The sequence below is a fragment of the Streptopelia decaocto genome (assembly GCF_964273445.1).
Source record: "Streptopelia decaocto genome assembly, chromosome: 1".
Classification (NCBI taxonomy): Eukaryota; Metazoa; Chordata; class Aves; order Columbiformes; family Columbidae; genus Streptopelia; species Streptopelia decaocto.
Genome location: NC_138663.1, coordinates 107,548,242 through 107,569,921, shown reverse-complemented (window position 1 = coordinate 107,569,921; position 21,680 = coordinate 107,548,242). Strand labels below are relative to the sequence as shown.

Here is a 21,680-nt window from a genome sequence, read left to right as displayed (position 1 = left end):
TTAAAAAAATGTGATGACTTGCAGAACGCCAACTCCATCAGACTGATTCGTGCCTGAGAATCAGCATGAGGTGATGCTGAGGTACCCTCTCTCCAGGCAGGAAGCTGTGTCAGGACCACAGCAGTGGGGCAAGTGGTGGCATACTTGGGCATGCCACTATGTGCCATGGGCAGGAATACGTCTTCAAACCCCTTCCTGGGATTCCTTTGCCATGTCTTTCTCAAAAAAACCCAAACTGAAACAAAGAAGTTCTGCCTTGCACTTTCCTGGCAGCAGATGGGTTTCACAAGGGCTCCCTGGGAACCCAGCTCCACCACAATTTGGAGCTAAAGCTCCTCCCTTTTCTGTAATGAGACTGGGCAGAGGGTGAAGGGGAATAAAGCTTCCCCAGCCCCTGCCCTGGACTGGGTCCTCTGGAGATGCTCTGCAGCAATAGTGTGGAGCCTGGTTGTGCATAGAAGATGCTGCCCAATTTTCTGGAGGGGAAGGTGCTCCCTCCCCTTCACACCCCCTTCTCATCAGAGCAGTGTGTACCCAAGGAAGGCTTACTTATTTCAAAATATGGATAAGAAAATAAAAGACAAGTCATTTTATTGATAAGTGTAGGGATAAAGACATGGAAGAAATACTTCACCCCTAGGTAGCTAATTATACAATTTTATTTGTATGGATTGGGATTTCAACACCCACGAAGGCAGGTGGGGAGAAGGCTCTGGGTAATTCCTTTCTGATCAGGCCTTCCAAATAGTGGCTCCTCACGGGGCTCATGCGCTGGTTCAGCACAACCCAGCAGCTGTGTCACGATGCGAGGACTGGTTGTGCCTGTCCCCAGGAGCCGCTGGGCTCGGCTGTGGGATGGTGCCACAGGGACTGTCCCCGCCACAGCACCTGGTTTGGTGTCCCCAATACCCCCACAGCAGAGTCCCCAATACCCCCACTGCCTCTCCTGTGCTCCCATCCTGCCGCCAGCTCCTGATCATTTAGGAGTACCCACAGTAATTGGGGGTCCCCGGCCAACCCACGGCTAACTCCTGTTGACTCTGCTTCCTGGTCCCGCATCTCCTTGAACACACCATCTACTTTCAAAGTTCCCAAATAGGAGAAACATCAGTTTGCTGTGTTGTGAAACGACCACTTCTTGTCCCACAAAACCCACTTGCTAAAGAGCTGTTTCTGGCTTTCTCACTATTCTAAAGAGAAGTCATGTTTTTTCTTGCGACTCTCCTGAACTTTGCCTAGTCACGCCACCACTTTCTTTTGTCTTGGTTAGGTGGGATTTGGTGGCTCATAGGAGGACAGCCGGCCTAGAGAAAAGCATTTAAAAGTACACCTTTCAATTTACAGTATACATATTACCTGAATTCAGCGCTGGCTCAGAAAGCTTCTGAGAGCAGATGCGAATCCTCACATGGCCAATGTAACCTCAGGCCACTTTGGTGCTGTTTTCTCTCCAGGTTCATGCGGTTGACTGTGATATATGTGTTTGCTTGTCTTTGGAAAAGAAGCTCTTGTTCTTTGCCAGACAGGTTTTTCTCAGCCTTCACAGCTCTTATTTTAATCTAAACAGAACATTTTCATTTAAAGCTTTGGACAGAAAATTCTGGTTTCATCAATTAATTTTTTAAAGAGAAGTTATTCCAGCTATACCAACTTTTGTCTCTTTATTTTTTTCCTCCAATTGGAGTACTTGTAAATTGAAAATGAACTTGTGCTAAGCCAACATTAGGAATTATGTTACAAGAAAGCTGGACTGATATTGACAATCATATGCGCTTAGGTTGGTTCTTTTTTCCCAATGCTTTACCCCATAGTAAAAATATACTGTACACCATACCTTACCGTATGGAAATTTTAATGTTTGTAGAAGATATATGTGCTCAATGAGCTACAGTCCTATATGTTCTTGTTAGTCTTAGTCAACATTTTTGCTGTTAAATTTTAGTCAGTGCCTGACAGTGTATAATACTCTGTTACTCACTGGATTTATACAAAAATTGGGTCATCTATATTGCAAACAAAACCACAGTGATACCTGGGCTAAAAAGCCACTTAAGAGTATGACAAAAAACTGCTTAAGCCTAGGTAGTCTTCCAAAACAGAGGTTCACCCATAAGGGTAAAATCTTATGCACAGTTAGCCACTGGGAGTGCTTTGGACTGAGAGCAGAGCACAGCATCCACACCTATTAATCAATTGGTGCAGCCAGGACCAATTGACTTTGGTGAAGATAATTGCTCCAGAGGAAAAAGTCAAAGGGGAGGAAGGCCAAAGTGGGTTAGCATAGTCTGAAACCTTGAGAACATGCTGCTCTGGTTCGTGTTGAGGTATTCAAGCTACCTGCAGAGAAGGAGTATTTGGTGCATCTCTCAGACACATCAAGATTCAGGCAGAAATCTCACCGATCTCGGCTGAGTCCGCCTTGGACATTTCCATGGCTTTACCTCGCCAAGCCTGGAAGTGGGGAGAGGAGCGGCGGCTTCAGGTGAAACACGGTGAGAGATGTACATAAATTATTTTTGGCTCTGTTTCAGACTTCTGAGGGCATGGGGAGCCTTTAGAGACTGTTTCTTGCCTGGCCCATCCTTCCCTGTGCGGCAACTGGCCCTCCCAGTCCTGGGCAGCCAGCAGGAGCCACCAGTTGCTGGTGGGGTAACACAGTACTGGTGGGGAACTGCTAGGGGAGGAATCTGCCCTTAAAAATATTTTTAAGGAGGGGCTGGACTAATATGTTTCAGAAATGATTTAATGTTGTTGGCTCTGCCTTGGGGCAAGGGGGTGGGCTGCAGAACTTCTCACCCTGCCTTCTGTGGGCACCCAAGCACGTCCTGTGGCACTTTGCCACAGGAGTGTCTCCACATCCCTTTTCTGACAGGTTTGGAGATACAGGAGCAATTTTATCACCGTTTTTATCACCTTCCTTGAAGATCTCTGAAGGCCTCACATGCTGAGATTTAATGAGAGATCTGTGAAACTACAAGCTTGTCTTTGGACATCTCTTTAAAGGTGCTCCTATCTATGCATTTCAATGAGATGTGTAGCGCTTCATGGCAGCCATCCTTGCGCTTGGTGTTTGCAAGTGACAGCACTGGGGATAGCAGAGGTGTAAAATCAGTGTTTGCCATGTATTCCTCTCCAAAGTGTACAAACAACCCCTTTCACACATCTCCCATTTCCAGGTGTCCCATAAGCCAGTAGATTGCTGCTGCCAGAAGTGGTTTGCAAATCCTCTGTAACTCTCAACTAATGTGCTAATGCCCCCAGAAGTTTAAAAGCTATTGCAGCTGCCTGTCGAACAGCCAGGAGACAGGGCCATTGCTATTTAAATGACATAATGACCATGACAGAAAATCTACAGTGAAACCATATTTAAGGAATTATTTTTGTCTGGAAAACCCCAAGCCTGAGTCTAAAGAAAACAGGGGAAACAGATCTTTCCCCTTACTTCACATCCATTTGGCTGTCTTCAAGGTATCCGCCTGATGTCTGCCAAGGCTGAAGTTGTTGTTACAGCTTCCCTGTTGCTACCGCAGCAAATGTGTTTTGTTGAAGCAAAGAGCCTGTGCGTTCCTGGACACAGCTTCCTGTCCTTCTGGTCAGAGAACGGACTTATCCAGGGGAAAGTAAATGTTGCCAGCCGCACTGTCAACTTGTTTTGCTAGTCAGTATGTAACATTTTGCTTCAGGGTAAAATATCTGGTTACATATTTTCTGCTAGAAAGGAAATCCCAGAAGTATCCCTTTGCTCAAAAATCAATATTCACTAGGCAGCATTTGTGGGTTTTGCATAGGGCAGCTGGGGGTCACTGGGGTTGGATACTAAAGAGAACTTTCACGCAATGAAGCACACCCTGGATGTGCTAATTGCCATGTGGGTGACACAGGCAGCATCTCGAGCCACAGTGCTCGCAGTGGCCCAAGCCCCAGGGCTCCTGCAATATCCCTTTGCCCTCCAGAGACTGTCCTTGAGGCAAACCCCGTGCCAGCTGCTGAAAACTTTTCCAGTACTCTTATTTTCTGGACGAGCTGCAAAAAGGAGTCCGGCTGCCATACATTTACCTTGCATGACAAGGCAACAGCCCGCATGTTCATGAGACCACCTGATACACTAGTCAGCTTCCCGCAACTGGAGTTTTGCAGGCAACATATAGGCAGAATACTCTCAGCAAAACCTACAGAATTGGCTTACGTATCCCCACCGGGGTTCAGCTGCATTGATAAAACCTTACAGTAATGAGCCTGTCGCTCGTAAGGGTGGAGGGGGTGGAAGAGGAAAGAGAGGCTGCTTTATCTGCATTACTCCACATCACAGATGCTGACAGAATTATTGATTTAGAACTCACAGCTCCAAAAATACTCGGTAATGTAACTTTTTTAACTTTTTTTTTTTTTTTTTCTCCCTCAGATGTGATGTTTTCAATAGGCCCCTTAGATATGGGCTCTTTGGAGACTTGCTGCTGCTAAACCACAGTCCCAACCTTCGGTTCGTTCCATATAACTCTCACAGTCTGCTGTTTCTTGGAAGAGCCCATAGCTGCAAGGTCTATTGCTTTACAGGTACTCTAGGAAGATTGAGGGATTAAGTTATACATTACGTAAAACTACCCACTAATCCTCTTAGTGTGCATTACCAGTGAATGGCCTGAAATAGGCTCTCACTGAAAGAGCCCTAACATTCACTTTCTTGATGACAGTTTAGTATTTGAGGTTTGTGTCATGGATTTTGGTGCTGAAATATTCAGTACACCATCTTCTGTCTGTTGCTAGATCCACTCACACGTGTTAGTAGAGTGCTAACAAAGTTACAGTTGGTAAAGCAGGTTACATGTTTAACTAGTAGTGAGACATGTATAAAATAGAATTACATATTTTCTAGAGTGACAGAGTCACTGGGATTTTTTTTGTTTTGTTTTGTTTTTATATGAAAAAGAAACAGCTATAAAACCATGATTAAAAATGTTACAAGGGATGATTTACATTTTAAAATAATGCTATTTTTAGAAAAAAAATAAGTGATTTATAACATAAAAGTGTTTGGAAAGCGTTTGTTTGCTGTGTACTGCCTTCTTTCCTAGTACAGTTTGCTATCTGTTATACAGTCTTGCATAAATGTTTAGATTAGGGGAGAAAAGAAAAATTAAATGTGATGGCTAAGACCTATAAGGGCTGACTCACTGACTTGAGTTATTGCTCTGCAGAAAGTTTGTAAAGCCTTTACATCCAGCGAACATTTACTGCTACTTCAGCCTTGACAGTTGACCTTTCAATCTGATTGGGTTTAGCAACAATAATTGCAGTATCTGCAGTACGGGCGATGCAGATGGCTGCTTAGGAACCCAACTTCTCTCATTAGATCTTACTTCATGCGTCTAAAATTCAACCCCTCTTACCATGTGTGTGCAAATTCTCTTGTAATAGCTGTTTTAGGAGCTGAGCAAGGTACAATCCCCTAGCTCTTTTTAAAAATTTATCTTTAATTTCTCCCATCACTTTGAATATTCCTGGATTTGGATGAGAGGGGGGAGGGAACACTTCCAAACCCCTTCCCTCCCCAGGTATTTAGTCAATACTGGTTTATTTTCTTTTTTTTTTTTTCTTTTCTGAGTAAGACCTAGTGTAAAAAAGCAACAAACAAACAAGTTAGACTGTTGTAATTTGGTCAACCACTCGGGTGCTATCCATATCCACCATTTCAACACACTCTATTTCCTCACGGTTTTCAGGATTCTTCTTCTCTTTCCTCTTCTTCTTGGACGGTGGCAGGAAAGTCAGTATCACAGGTAAAATGGCAAAGCAGTGAAAGAAGGTGACTAATGCTATTAAAAACAAGCACCTGAACAGTGTACGGGTCAGATTTGAAGGCACAGCTGCAAGAGGAATCAGACCAACAATATAGCAGAGATAGCTCTGCAAAATAGCTACCCCATGCACTTCCAGGGCATTTTTCACCCATTTAGTTCTTGTGAACTCTTTGCCCAGGACAAAGGTTGATAACAGTGGAGCACAGTTGTCAATTGTATAATTAATTCCGTAAATTAAGCACAACACAGAAATACAATCTAGTTCCACTTTCCACAAGGTCATAAAGCCTATAACTCCAAACTCAACCGAGGCAACAGTTAGAGTGAGCCAGACATTGATCAGAGAGTCTGCCACCAGGAATGCAGAGAAGAAGAGCAAAAATAAAGCACTAATGCAGGAGTTTTGTAAGGGGGCTCCCACTGAAGAGGCATAACGATCCATGTACACAAATGATGGATTGAAAACGATGAATTTCACCTTGGAGGTGAGAGAGAGCTTCCTCAGGGTCTCCAGGAGGTCATAAAGTTCTTCTCTCTTGGTTTCCATTGTCTTGGCCACCAAGAACATCCTGGAGGCCACGACATCAACTTCATTGTTGTATTTCTTGGAAAATATTATATCCTCTGAAAAATGGGCAAACTGAGGGGCCTTCAGGAAGGAGTTCCTCAACATATCAGTGAAGTTCTTCTTGGGCAATCCAGTAGATATGTTGAGTTTCCTAAGGTAATTTAAGTAGCTTTCAAACCAAGATATTCTCACAAAGCCCTTGGTATACTCCAGCACATCCTCCTGGACACTGGTGTTCCAATACTCGATCGACTCGTAGATGTAGAAGCCAATCACTGGGCTGTAGTTACTGAAATACTTCTGCTGGGCAGTCGTATACTCAATGGTCCGTGTGGCGGTCGCTACGATGTTGCTCAGGTCCGACCCTTCACTGACCTGCAGGTAGCCCATTAAGGCAAAGGAAATATAAACAAGGTAAAAGAGAACTACAAAAGGCTTGACATAAGTGTTTGTTATCCAGTCACAATAATAGCGTTTCAGGAACCAAACCAAAAGATGACTCTCGTAAGTGTTCGTTTCCTCTGAATCCGCCGTGTCCTCGCTGAATTTGGCTGTCAGAAGAAACCTATACCATGCAGGCTTCTCTTGCAATACCTCTGGCTTTGGTACCTTTCTGCAGAAGATACTATGCTGGTAGTTGTTTTCAATGTAGCCAGTAAACACCAGGCTGGAACCATAAAAGGAGAGTACATAGAGGTAGTTGAAGAAAATTGCAATACAGGAATTGCAGCAGAAAATCCTGGCTGCTTCAATGTTAGTGAAGGGACTGGCACCTATTCCAAAAGTGACCAGGTACATGGCAGTGGTGAGAGAAAACGAGAGCATGGAGTCTGCAAATACAGCTGCAGTCCTCTCTTTAACATGTTGATCTTCTCTAGTTTTTCTCCAGGAGGACAACATTTCAAAAGTCCCATATAACCCATGACCTACAATAGAGAACAAAGCCAGTGTTTAAAGTACTCGAATCAACATGTGGATAAACGTAAGGCAGACATGCTAAAAGACTCAAAGGAGAAACAGCTGGCCATTACCAATGCTTGAAGTAAACGTCCTGCAGAAGAGAGAAATAATTATGGAGGTCTAAGGCACAGGAGCACATTTGCAACCTGACTAGCAAACCTTATTGCCAGAGCTTGAGGAGAATTCTGCATTGCTGGTTCTGGGTTGATGGGTTAAAAAAAAAGGATTTCTTTCTGGTTGGTTGTTTCGTTTCATTATTTCAGAGTGCCTGTGATGGAAGATGCTTTGAAATTAGTTTTTCCTGATGATGGGATCTGACCTGTGGTAAAAACAAAGAAATACGACCTTGAAGTGCCTATGCTGGAAGCAGAGCATTGGTTGGCTGCTTTGTAGACCGTCTGTAAAAAAATGAAACCTTCATATCAGTTGAATATTGTCAGATAAATCAGTCACTGATTTCTCCACTTCCTAAAGATTTTCCATCAGGAAAAAGAAATCCTAGAAATGGAACAAACAAAAAAAGCACAAATAAATTTGAGACGCAGAATGCTAGAACTGATATGGAACTGTTTAAGGCATTAGTATTCTTACTTTAATATGTCTAAGGGCTTGTAAAACCAAGTATGGCTCTATTTTTCTTGGCAGCTCCTACCTTTTGTAACGTATTTAATTAACTCTTAAAATGGTTATAGTACTTGTGAAAGGAGATAAAGACCTGCAGACCTAAAATCCTGTGTTTAACCCCCAAATGCAGGTAAACTGGGAAAAGTGCATGGTTTTATCTTAATCCCTGCTTGGTCATCTTCCTCTTAGTGTTTCTTTTTTTGTGATCGATAACAAAGGCACATTTGGAGGACACAGACCTCTGCTCTCTCATAGTAGACCTGAGCTGCAAACACAGCCGTCAAACAGCTACCAGATGAATGTGTCTGAGATAAAGGTAGGTTGGTGTTTTACACAGAGATGAACATAAAAGCATAGTCCTTGTATCACAACTAAAATGTAAGACTTTAATATTTTCTCATAATAACTCGCATCATGTTCATCTTTACTTAAATAGATCCTTTCCATCTAATCCCACCCTCTTTCCTGCCTTTTTATAGCTCCTCCTCCTTATTCTTTTGCTGGTTTTGCTGTCCCTTGTCTGCCTCTCTGGTCTGCTCTTGCATTCTTTCTAGAAATTCCCTAAAGTCAGTCCACAGTGTTTTGCTCTTACCTGTTCCCTGATAACATTAGATAAAATGATCAGTGCTGAATTAGTTGCTGATGACACTGAAGAGCAATCATGGGATTTTTGAAGCTGATGCTCCAGTCAGGCAGGTCAAGGTAATTCAGAGATCTCTGTTAGAATTTCAGGCTGCCTGCAGAGTATCAAAATTGCTGTATCAGCTCTGTCCTCTCCCCCATAGAGGATTATCACTTTAGCTGCAAGGGCTATGAATAGTGGTCAAGAAATCACCAAACATACGAAGTATTCTGATGAATGAGAAAACTTACTAGGGGACTTGGAGTGAGATGATCTTTACAGTTCCTTCCAACACAAACCATTCTATGATTCTATGATTCTGTTCATTTTTAAATGCCTCATGTAGGCTAAACATGTAAATAACTTGAAAAAATAACCCTTTTGTGGTCAATACCTTTCCCTGCAGGGAGAGCTGTACTTGATATACTCTCATGTATATCAGATATCTTACCTACATTGCTATTTGGAGTCACGATGTGGACCATGTCTATCCGATTTGTAGCAACACTATGCTGTTGGTTTTGTTACAGCATTTGGCATTCATCTTAATTTTCCCAATGTTTTACAGATGCTCTCAGAGGCCAGGTCAAACCTGTCAATTTGATAACTAGCACCGTGCCCCCTCTTAAAGCTAATGGGGAATACTGGAACTCCCCAGATGTAAAATCAAGCAAAAAGAACAATCAGTGACTGGTACCCTGTTGCTAATTATGCTTCAAATAGTTATGTTCTAGGCTCAGTAGGAAAAGCTATTAAGCTTGCTTTCAGTGTGTTCTTTGTAAAGACAGACTGACCTTTATTTAAATGTAACTGATTGCTTGCCAAAGCAGAGAGTGAGAGGTTTAATCCATTTATGGCTCCCATAAGTCCTGCAGACAGGCTCGTCTCTGAATTTCACATGCCATCATATGCATTAGCTTTGAGTGAGCAAAACAGTATAAAATGAGGTCATTGAATATTACAAATTACTTCCATCATGAGCTTTAGCTATAGCATGTTTTTGTAAAAAACATTTCCGTGTTAATAGGCTCTTGCCTAAAAATACTCAAATAGCTGCATTAATTTGGAAAGCCTTTGACTTCGTGATGAGTAAAAGAATTTAGAGCTAATTAAATACGATGCTGAGCATGACAGTGTTAGGGTCACAGTTGAACTTGATGACCTTAGAGGTCTTTCCCAACGGAAATGATTCTGATTCCATCATTCTATGACTTTTTAACAGGTATAAGATTTCGGATATTGTCTGATAACGTGACTTCTGATACCACATATTTTCTAGTGTAGGAAACATAAACCCACAGTTTGCTCTTATGCAATCTTGAAGACTACCCTAAAATGGAATCTGTTTCAGAGAACTGCTCAAGTAAATGCATGAAGAGGCAGCACTGCCTGTGCTCCACGAAGCTAACAGAAAAACATTTAGATACTCTTCTATTTTGGGATAGGTTCCTCTTGTTGTTTGCTACACAATCTCTGTGAAAGGAACTGGTATTTTCCTTCAATTGTACAATTTGTGATTCCTCTGTCCATTTGTATAATAACTACAAAATTCTCATTTACCTTTAGGAAGACAAGCCTAAATGGCAAACTTGCATACTTTTTGTATCAGTGGCACTACAACCTGATCCAGTATCCTCTGAGAAAAAGATTAAGCCCAAACTCATGCACAAATTAGACACGGCAGTCTAAAGATTAGCCCTATTTAGCTAGAATGGGATTTACCCAACCTAATTTACTCCTCTAAATACTGACTGCAAGCACAACTTGCGGGGACAATCTCCAGTGTTCTTGCTGATGCTTGTGTAAGTCTAACCCACAGACATTAGGGCAGATAGCTCCATGGAAGCATTCTCTGAGAATTTCTTTCACTGTTCTGCCATTTCAGAGTTTCCATTTTTTTTTTCATCCCTAACTGATTTGCAGCAATTACCTCTATTTCTACTGCTGGAGCTATGTCTTCCCTATATAATAATAATGAGAAGAAGGCAATCTTTTCCTTGCAAATAAATTCTGTAATTGCTTGAACTGATTTTCCCTTTTTACTAGAGGTTTAGCCACAAATCTGTAATGATTTAGAGCAATTTGTTCATTATTCACAGTCATTCCGTAAATAATAAATATGAACCCAGACAGCTAATGGGCTACTGGAAATCTTTTCCTGTTGACATTTGCTATTACGATTCACTAGTCATGCCCTCCAGTCAGGCTGTACAACCATGAGCTAAGAAGAAGGAGTACATGGAAAGAGGGGATTTTTTTTAAGGAAAAGAGATTCTGATGGGGCAAAGGAAAATCTAAGGGAACAGGAGGAAGGCATGGGTGAAAACGGGGACCAAAATATTTTTTTCCTTATTATCTTTTTCTACTACTTTGCATTGTGTAGGAGATAGTCCTACCACATGTCTTGGATGAATGAGGACAGAAATTCTGGCTTTTGTAGCCACAGGAAATGAAGAAGACAGTCACTATGATTTCTGAGGAGCTTAAATTTTTTACAAGCTGAGGTGGGCTATCTTTAATTTTAGAAGCTAATAACAATACCAGCAATAAAAGCAATAAATTATGCCTAGCTTAAATACAGTGCTTTTATGAGTAGGTGAAAATGCTATAAAAAGTTTCATTGGCCTCTTTCAGGATCAAATCTTGGAATTACACATGCTCTGCAAAGTCAATGTAGAGCATGCATGAGAGAAAAAAAGCACTTATAGGAAGCTGTAAAAACTAAGGCAAAATTTTCTGCTGCTTCCTATTATCAAATTATTTACCTCATTTTAAATGCTACTTATATCCAGGCACTGCAACTGTTCTTTTTAGTACCATTTTAAAATCCCCAAAGAGAAATGCATCCTTTCCTCTGCTAAGTCGTTGTTCAAGCAAGAAGCCTTTGCAAATGGGCATCAGTAGCCTGGGATTAAAGTTGGCTCTGCTCTGGCCTGGCAAATGGCAGGACAGAAGCAGAGAGCAGTGAAGGGATTTAAAGCAGCCCCAGAGCCTGTAGGAAGGCAGTGAAGTGACTTCCCAGACACCGGAGCCACAGAGCACCTCCCTATTCACTTGGCCTAATTGCTTCCCTAAAACAAAGGCTGCTGTCTGGTTTTGTTGTTTAAAGATTAGGGGATATGTTCAATTTTGCACTAAAATCGTGAGGTTTTGACCTTACCATGGCGAGGTTTGGGTATTCAAACAGACTTCTTAAGTAAGAGAAAGTAAAGAGGATGACTGAGAATGAAGTTTTGGTTTCTCTTCTTGCAGTTATACTCATCTATGAAAGTAGAGATAACAGTACACTGTGGCATTCATTTTTTTGTTCTTATTGTTTTGAAGGTTTTATGTGAGTGCGTGTGCACTGGAGTACAATCTCTTTTAATAAAATCTCACAAGGTGTGAAGTTCCAGCCTTCTGCGTGGAAGGTTGTGTTTCAGGGGTAATTAATTTTATTTATCCCATTTTAATACACCAGCACACAAAACACTAACAGTGATTGATTTCCATCTCAGTGACGCTGAATACTGCACCAGTACGTATGTTGCCCACTAAATGCCAGAATTAAGACTAATAAAGCACCAAAGTGTCTTCCTAAGGGGGCAGACTCCTCTAGCAGCAGAGCTGGGTTAAGAGGGGTCTCCCCCTTCTCAGGTACCGTTTCCCCTCCCCTACCAAAGTTTGCTGCTCCCTCATCGCTAACAATTCACCTGTTTCTAGTCTAAATTGGACTAAAGGAATGGTTGGGATTAGAAACACCAGCGACATTTATTTTGAGGGTTACTTTTTAATATGAAATGTTTTACTGACACTGATGGCACAAAAGACTGGCTGAAATTGGGAATGAGTCATGGTAGGACGCATGGGAGGCTTTTAAACTGGGTAGGCAAAAACCTGAAGTGGAATCACATTCTGTCAGAGTTACTGGGGTTAAGTCTGGATTTTGATTTAAGGTTTTGCTTGTATTGTAATGGCTGCATCCTTGTAACACTATCGGTTCAGCTGGATGAATGCTGCCTCCGGTTGATTTAAGCCTAAAATAATCTCACTGAACAGGAGCACTTGTCTGCAAGAGGAATTTAGTGTGCTGTGAAAAAGTGTGTGAATTTACAGAGGGCTAGTTATGTTGCACCAGCTTTCTTTGTGGAAATCTGTGAAGGTCAGCTTGATTCACATTCAAAGTGGGGGTGAAATGTCATCCACAGAGACAAACACAGAGTGAATTAACATCAAATAGCTAGGATGCTATAAATTCATATCCCAGCTTGCTGCCAATGCAGGCAAGGTCTCAAGAACTGCACTTGTGCAGAATTAGTACGCAGGAGATTAGCATCATACTGCAGGAATTGCCCCTTCCAAAATGATACCTGTAATAACATATGATATAATGAAGGTGCAATGAATTTTCCTAGCTGATAGTATTAAAAATAACAGTGTACACTGCTCAACTCTGGGATTGCTTTCCACAGTAATGTCAACAAAGAGGCTGAGATAATTTCCCCCTGCTGACTTATTTTTTCCAGCTAGATCAGTGAGCTCATCAGCTCTCATCTCCTGAAAAGCCAAGTGAAACTGCTAATCCAGACTTGCTTTGTCACAGGAGTTGGAATCAATCAGTTATTGAAATCAACCAGTTGTTGACTAAAAACATGAGTTGCCTCATGCGGCCTCTTCCAGCAGGCACGGTTTTAACTCGGAACATACAGTGGGTTCAAAATGCTACTGAATATGCAGGCAGAGCGAGAGAATTTGCATCCAGCTGAAGCAAACATCTGGCTTCATACTCCATTCCCACTAAAATAACAAAATACTAGAGCTAACGGAGATCCTTCAGCATGCAGACAGAGTTAGCACCAACCCTAACTCATATGACAGTTCTCATTGAGTTTATCACAATTTAGTGGCATGGGTTGAGCCGAAACAGTTAAATCATTGTTAACATGCGGTTTCAACACACTGTGGGTTACTCTCACTGAGGTACACCTTTGTGGTCCATCAATGCTGCAATGCTACAGTTTTGCCACATGAATGTCAGACCTCAAGGACAGTGCCTGTTGCTGGACATCCCACCACGTGCAGACTTGCCAGTCCCAAACACTTCTGCTGAGCAAACAAAACACACTACAAATCCTACTGGCTTTTCCTACTCTTGCCTGAGTATTGCCTGGGGGTCACAGTTCAAGGTGTAGAGTAAAATCCTACAAAAGACTAACATGCTATAGGTTGTTCATCTGATCAACCATGTTTGCAGGCAGCAGTGTTTGTCTCAGGAGAATTGTGGCAACGGGACTGAGGGCTGTAGACAGTTAAGTAGCCTTAAATGTGTCCTCATTTGTAAAGCGAGCAAAGTCCCACCCACCCAAGCACAGCCTGGCTCCATTTCATACCTCCAAGCACAAGTTCAAAGCGCAACTAAGCATGAGGGTACATGCAGGTGTGACACCTGGATTTAGAACAACACCTGAAGAGCAACACGGAATGACATGTAAGCGTATGTTGTACCAATTGCAATGCCTCCTTTACCTCTTGTCACACAGACCCCTATGTGTCCGTATTGTAACTGGATTATGGATATGACAACACAGCTCAGAAACACAACAACAATGCTGTTGGGACCAGTAGTTGCAATTATTGCTTTAAAGACTACTTAATTTTACATGTATATCAATATGGTGTACTATGCCTGCAGATGTTAACATCTGACTTGGGATCTTCCCAAAAGAGGAACATACTGAAATTAGGTACGTCAGTGTGTTAGGCATCTAGGCATGATGAATATTAAGCGATTCACCCTCAGTTGCCAGGCTGATCTCTCCAACAGCACTGGTCAGAAAGCCCCAGGCATGCCCATGTATTCCTCAATTCACTACTGGGATCAAAACTACAAGCTCTTTGGTGCATTCACACCAGAGAAAAATCTGCCTCAGTCTCCAGAGACAGAGTTGTGTTTTGCGCTGTATCTACTTGGCAACAAAATAAGAGAAACCCAAATGTTTAATAATATACTCCCAGTATCTGCTGTGTTTCACAGCTGTGGGTGGTTGTGCCCACAGAAGCACAGTGAAGAAGGGAAAGTGTCCCTGCACAACACACCGTATTGGTTGGTGCCTGCAGAGGAGAAATCTTCAACTGGTGCTCAGCGCTTCATGCTATGAGACCACAATGTTATTTTTAGTTGTAGATCCTGCAGAAAGACTCTCTGGGCTGTTAAGCCTGAGCTCAAATTGCTCGATGCACAGGCAGGAAAACAGGGTGCACCCTGAAATCCAGCAGGAGGTTTATGCCTCATTTAGTTCTGGTCTAGCGCCACCAAGCACAACGTAAAAGGGGACTAGGTTGCTCATAAGACTGATACGGATCTGCCGCACCAGAGTCATTTTGATCCCAGTCCGCTGGCAACAAATGTCTGCCAGAATATCCTACCTTTCCTATATTTCTTAACTTAACTTTTGGAAATGCAGCACAGGATTGACTCTCTGTTCTCATGTGAAACAGCCTGTTTTGGTCAAGCGTAGCCCTTTCTGAGTTATACTAAAAAGTACACATTTGCACACAGAACGCACTGAGAAAAACAAATCATGATCATGCTCTCGGTCTCACCCTCAATGGTTGGGACAGAGTCAGCGATGCTTGGGGTGCATGACGCATCCCAGTTATAAACTCCCCACTGCTATCTTTCATCATGGCAAACAAGCAACAATGAGCCAGTGTTTCAGGAAACAGGGCAAATCACAAGCTAATTTTAAAAGCGTGATTTACATATGGCTGTTGAAATGAAAATCATCCTACATTTAAATCCCTAGCTCTGAAGAAATACATACACATACACATGTTGGCATTCCTGTCATTTTTCTACCTAGCTAAGGGGAATAGAAACAAAGAGAAGATGTATTTTAAATAAGCAGAATTAAACAATGCCTCAGTATCCATAGTCCTAGACTTCACCACAGTCCCTAATCAGCAATGGCAGTAACAGGGTCCACCACTTTGTATTTTTGGACTATGTGTATTTTAAAGCTATTCATTATTAAAAAGCCATCTTGTCACTTAATATTGCATTTTCAAATTCTTTTTTAAGCAATACCAAATTAAATTCAAATCGATGGCCTCTTATTATAATGATTATATGGGTAATTATGTGGGTAATTCAGCAAGTATGTGGTTAATTACGAGTAGTGCCATTGATTTCAATAGAGTAAAAGTTACTGATTTAGGCTTTGGGAAAATGCTATTTTTTGCTTGTTTTTTTATCATTGAACCACTGTAATATTTGAGGTTTTGTTATTATACAGATAGCAAGAATGTCAGATAAGCACATTTTAAAAGACAAAAATATATTTGAGAGAAAACTTGACTGGCTTTTTATTTTGAGAAAAATGGATATGCAAAGCAAGTTAGGGTTCAAAATCTACTTTTACATATACAGTGAATATTTAATTCCACTTAAGAATTGGTAAAGGCTTGTTTTGGCATTTAAATAGCAGGCTGTCAACTCTGTTTAGACAAATGACTTGCTTTCCTCTGTTTTTGTGAAAGACCTGGCAAAAGTTAAAAGTCATATTTTGTTCAGTGCAACAGAAGGAGCAGAGCGTTAGCGAAATCTGGTTTTAGCTGCTGGAATATTTATGTCTGCACAGCACAATAATCTCCCGACTACCCAGACTGTGCAGATCCAAACCAAAAGCATTTGAGCCAAACCCGTGCCATACATGCAAGGCTGCTGTTCTGGGGTAAACAGCAGGGAAGCATCTAACTCCTGCTGGCTTTCAAAGAGTGTTTCTGCCCTGCTCCTCCCTATAATGCCTCTTTGGAAACATCAGAAAATCCCCAGGAACCACCATGTCCTGCCTAAACTGTTATTTGAAGAGAGAGGGAGAAAAGCTCAGTTTTGCGGCACAGAGGATGACAAGACGGGGGCAGACTTTTTAGCAGGGCCTGTTGCAATAGGACAAGGGGTAGTGGTTTTAAACTAAAGGAGGGGAGATTCAGGCCAGATATGAGGAAGCAAGTTTTTGCAACGAGGGTGGTGAAACACCAGCCCAGGTTGCCTGGAGAGGTGGTAGATGCCCCATCCCTGGAGACATTCCAGGCCAGGCTGGACGGGGCTCTGAGCAACCTGATCTAGTTGAAGATGTCCCTGCCCATTGCAGGGGGTTGGACTAGATGACCTTTGAAGGTCCCTTCCAACCCAAACCATTCTGTGATTCTATATCAGCAGATAAAATTGCAAACTGTTTTTCCCCATGAAGTGAGTTTCTGACAGATTTTATGCACGTTGTGTAAAAAAATGACTTAAATGTAAATGAAAGCTACCTGCAAACACCTCTAAAAGGTTTACCGTGTTACAGAACAGCCAAGTGACATACACTACATGACAACTCCTGAAGACAGAGTAAGACAAAGTGAGTATATCTGCGGCAAAATAATGTTTAAAATCTGTTTTAAATTCCTGAGACCAACCCCCGAAGGATCAGTTGCTTCTAGGAGTTTTTTCTTCTAGGAGTGTTTTCCTAGAGGAATATGGGCCAGTGGAATATAGATTAGCTTACCACACTTCAAGTTCCACTTTTCTGGTGAGAAAGCTGCAACTAAAACATCTCAAGCATACCCTTAAATTTTGTTGTTTAAATGATGTTTGTCATTACTCTTACTTACAATATATAGATCAACTGTGTGTGAAATATAATGTTCAAAAAGTTGAAAAAAATCAGTTAAAGCATATACAACCTATTATTTTTACTGACTGGGGAAAAAAAAAAAGTCATTGCAAGTTTGGAACTCAGCTTTGGTTTTCTATCAAGCATCCAGATGTAGCTTATTACAGTTTAACTTAATCCACTGCCAGTATTCTCTGCCAGAATGCAGAGGTCTCATGACCTGAAAATGGCACTTCATATGAAATAAATGTATATTGGAGCACCACCAGTCAAGAGGCAATGCCTGATCTTACCCTGTGATTGTGAAGCACTTCATTTCAATATTAAACTGTCTTCTGGACAGACTTCCTATGGATACAGCTCCTTTTTTCCAAAAAGCATAATATAAAACTGAGTCATCAACACTCTTCTGAAGCCAAGAAGCACGTACGTGCACAAGGATTTCAGTGGGGTTTGTAGGGGTGAAAGGGGGACATGGACGTATCTTGGCTGTGTCACCATCACACATGGCTGGCTGCAAGTTCTACTTGCTGTTTTTACATGGCATGGGAAAGAGCTGGTACAACAGTGTCTAAATTCTCTGCCACCATTTGTATTTCAAGTCCATTTCCTCCCCATGCATTAGTGGCTTCTTGGTGTTTGGGTTCCTCAAGGGGCTTGGGGCACCAGATCCTTTAGGAGGAAAACTGGAGAGATGGGGACCAGCAGATGCAGGAGATGGTTAAGCACCTCGCCTTTGGGTGGAAAACACTGACTTTGGTGAGGGAACTCATTGGGACACTGAGAGAGGAGAGGTTGTCTGTGGACATACTTCTGCTCTTCCCCTTGAGGAATGGAAATGCTGGTGATGCCTGAGGGACTGCAGAAGATGCATGGCTGCTTAGAGAACTCAGGAAGAGACCGAGGGACTGAGGTGCGAAAAAGGAGAGGAAAAAGGAAATGACTACGAAAATGACGCACCTGGGATTCTGCTCAGGGTAGATAAAACCAGATAATTGTATTTATTTCTTAGAAGGGGAATGAAAGGAACAAAACACAAAATGTTTTAGGAGTGTTAGCTGAGTTCTGCAGGGTTGAACTGGGAAAGCTGAACAGATGGAGTGACAAAAAACCAAGTGTACTTTCAGGGCACTGTTAAAGCCCTTTGGCAGCGTGAAAAAACAAAGGATGGGAAATCTGAAACAGCTGCGATACGACTGCAGGGTATAGTAGGGATATTCCTATTAGGAAGCCAAGGAAGTTATTCAAGAATACAGGGAAAAGGGTAGGAGCAATGGGCCTAGCTGTGGTTGAGAAGAGGGGAGGATGGGAGAGAACAGAAATTTAAAAAGCCCCCAAAATGGCAGAGGGCACATGCTGGCAGGAGAGGGGAAAACAGGATAAAAGATACAGGAAGCTCAGGGAGACCAAAAGATGCTGAAAGGTCTGCAGGCATCAGGAAGGAGATGCCCTGGCCTGGAGCAGTGAGGGGGGAGAGACCTGCTGGAGGCTGCTGGAGATTGCAAGCAAGATGGAAGAGATGGCAGAAAGGGGCAGTGGGGCGGCAAGCTACATGTTTCTTCCTGGCATGAAGAGATGGCAGAGGGGCAGACGGTCAGGGAGAGCGAGAAAGCTCAGCTCAGGGAATAAAAACAAGAGAGACTCAGTAAGATTCACATTTTTATTAACTGACAACGGGAAAATTGGTGGAAAAGTACTATACAAAGTCAAACATTCATGTGTGTATTACCTTTATGTGTGGACTAAAGGACACCAGGGAGACCTGTGCAGGGGCTGGTTCTCTCTCTTTGAAACTCTCTCTCTATAACCACTGTTGACAGTTCAGGTTTATTGAATATAGCAAACACTTGGGTACTTGATAGGGAGGATAATGAATGCTTTTACGGTATACAAATTTGGCATATGTTGCAATTCCCTACTAGCATGTTCTTCTAGAAATCTGAAGAAGGAGGTGGGCTGGGTGCCTCATCAGCCCCGAGATGGAGCTCCAGCAAGCTACATGTGCTGGCCCAAGCACCCTCGTCTTCTCAGGGTTTTCACACTGGTTGTTAGCTGTCCTTCTTGATTCAGCTAGCTGTTGCCTCCGTGGTCCCTAACATTCAGCAACCCTTTCATTGCCCTCCTGTGCTTTTCACTCCCATAATCAAAAACAGTGACCTCCTCTCTCCTTTTTTCCTACTGTTTGCCTTCTGACTTTCTTTCTCAACTGCCTGACACTTCCATAGAATCAGAGAATGGTTGGGGTTGGAAGGCAACTCTGGAGATCATCTAGTCCAACCCACCTTCCAAAGCAGGTTCACCAAAGTGGATCACACAGGAATGTGTCCAAGCGGGTGTTGAATGTCTCCAGAGGAGACACAACCTCTCTGGGCAGCATTCTCCAGGGCTCTGGCACCCTCAAAGTAAAGAAGATTTTCCTCATATTCAGGTGGAGCCTCCTGCGCCTCAGTCTGTGCCCATTGCCCCTCATCCATCGTTGGGCATCACTGAAAAGAGTCTAGTCCCATCCTCTTGATGCCCACCCTTGAGATATTTATAAACATTGATGAGATCCCCTCTCAGCCTTCTCTTCCACCTGCTCCTTCCCAGTTGTCCCTCCCTGGACCTACTCTGTTGACTGTCTTCCCCTCCTTTCTTCCCAGAAGGGGCATTACTGACACAGCAGGATGTGACGGCAGGGTGGAGGGAGGCAGTAAGAAGATGTATTTTCATTTTTCCCTGTTTTGGCGAGTTTTGCACGAGGCTGGTTATCGTTTCCATTTACAGTGTGCTGCAAGCTCAAGCCACTCTTGTAACTGCTAACTGGTTTTCCCCTGCCAGCATCGCAGGCTAAATATAAGCCCGTGGAGCCGGCTCTGCATTCCTCCCTGCCCGTATCTGGCAGTGCCTGGCATTCCACTGCAATTTCACAGAGCTGATGCTTTTCACGAACTTGGCAGCTGAAGAAGAGCCGCCTCTCCCCGAATAAGCTGTAGGAGTTTCCAGAGGAACAGGAAACAGATTGCTAGTTTTCTTGTCAGTGCAAAGGGCGATACTGCAATTCTCTCTTGAGTCTCTAAGTTAAATGCTGCGTAGCACCACTGGGCGGTAAAAAAAAGCCATGCCAAAAACTTATTCAGCCAGCTTGTTGTCCAATGGTTTTGTTTGGTAACAGTTTTTTTTTTTTTTTAAATGAAATTGATATTTTTAAAGGATTGGCAGTTATTAAACAGCATTTAATGCATAAGGGAAACTTATGATGAATACATTAGCATCTGTGCCAGACCAAACATCCGTAGTTTTCAGTAGAGCTGGCAATAGGAAATCACAATTTTAATCCTGCTTTCTAGCTGACACTATAAATCAGCTATTTTAAATTCAGCCGAATTGAAGAATTTAACTTTTTTTGTTCTTAGGGTCAAAAAGGAATAGCCTTCATTCAGCTAAGTACTCCACATGAACTAGGCATGCGAGTAATCTTGTCCTTAAATTACTTGTTTAAACACTGATAAATGCAGACAACAGTTTTAAAAAAACGCGGCGGCATATACTAATTCAAAACCTGCCCAGATGAATGGTGGGAGCCCACCAAGTTTCACAGGTTTTAGGCTTCCCTTTCACGTTAGAAGCACCTGTATAAATCCAGAGGTCAAGAAGCAAAGTCCCTGGTTTGGCTTGACTAGACATCCCTAGAGAAGAAGCCAGTCGCGGCCGCAGCCGGCCTGCCCTCTGCCAGCTCACCCTCCTCATCCTCACAGCTGCGCCTCTGGTGGCCAAAGGGGACCCTGCTATTGTGGTCCCTGCTGGGCAAGGAGGTCTCTGGCAACAACCTCTCCTGGCTTCACCTTTTGCCAGTCAGTTAGCAGCCAGTGAGGGCTACAAAGAAACATGCCACAACACAAAAACCGTCACAGTAGTGACATGCTCAGGCTATGTACAGTCGTCAGTGTCTGAGTTACTCTGGCTTAATGAGTTACCTTTCATGAGCTGAGTTACAGTAACCTGCCTTAATTAAAGAGTAAAGTAAATTAGCATAAACTACCGTGAAGGTGATTAAACCCAAAGCAGCTAGTGTTTAAACCAGTATGTCAGATTTAACAAGTGGGGCAGGCAAAAGATGTTCCTGCCTACAATTACACAGTCTGAGCTTAGGAATGCAATTTGGTAAGCCATGGCAATTTAATAACATAAAGTTGTCCTATTGATGCAAAAGCTAAGGATTCAACACCTACAAAGGTTGGTACCCTTCACTATAGCTTTTGCATTCTTGAAAATGGATAATGCAGAAGGGATGTCACAGAAAACAGGATGAATGAAATCAATGAAATTACAGAGCACGTTGACAGGAGTATTTTTCAGACATGTTGCCTAAATAATTAGAATGGGCTTGTGACTAAACAAACTACTTAAAACTATTCAGAAAGTAATTCTTGAAAATATGAAAAAGTCAATAAGTGCAAAACACTGCTGACCAACTTCAGTTAATGCAT

General features: G+C 42.5%; 1 protein-coding gene across 1 annotated transcript in view; it reads right to left on the bottom strand.

Moving 5' to 3' along the window:
* Positions 1 to 4,363: 4,363 nt before the first annotated feature.
* The window catches only part of PTCHD1 (patched domain containing 1), a 35,369-nt gene continuing 18,052 nt past the window's right edge, over positions 4,364 to 21,680 (bottom strand). The window contains exon 3 of the mRNA XM_082043762.1: positions 4,364 to 7,292. Coding sequence (XP_081899888.1) covers positions 5,638 to 7,292 — 1,655 coding nt within the window. The 3' untranslated portion in view covers positions 4,364 to 5,637. The remainder of the gene's footprint in view (positions 7,293 to 21,680) is intronic.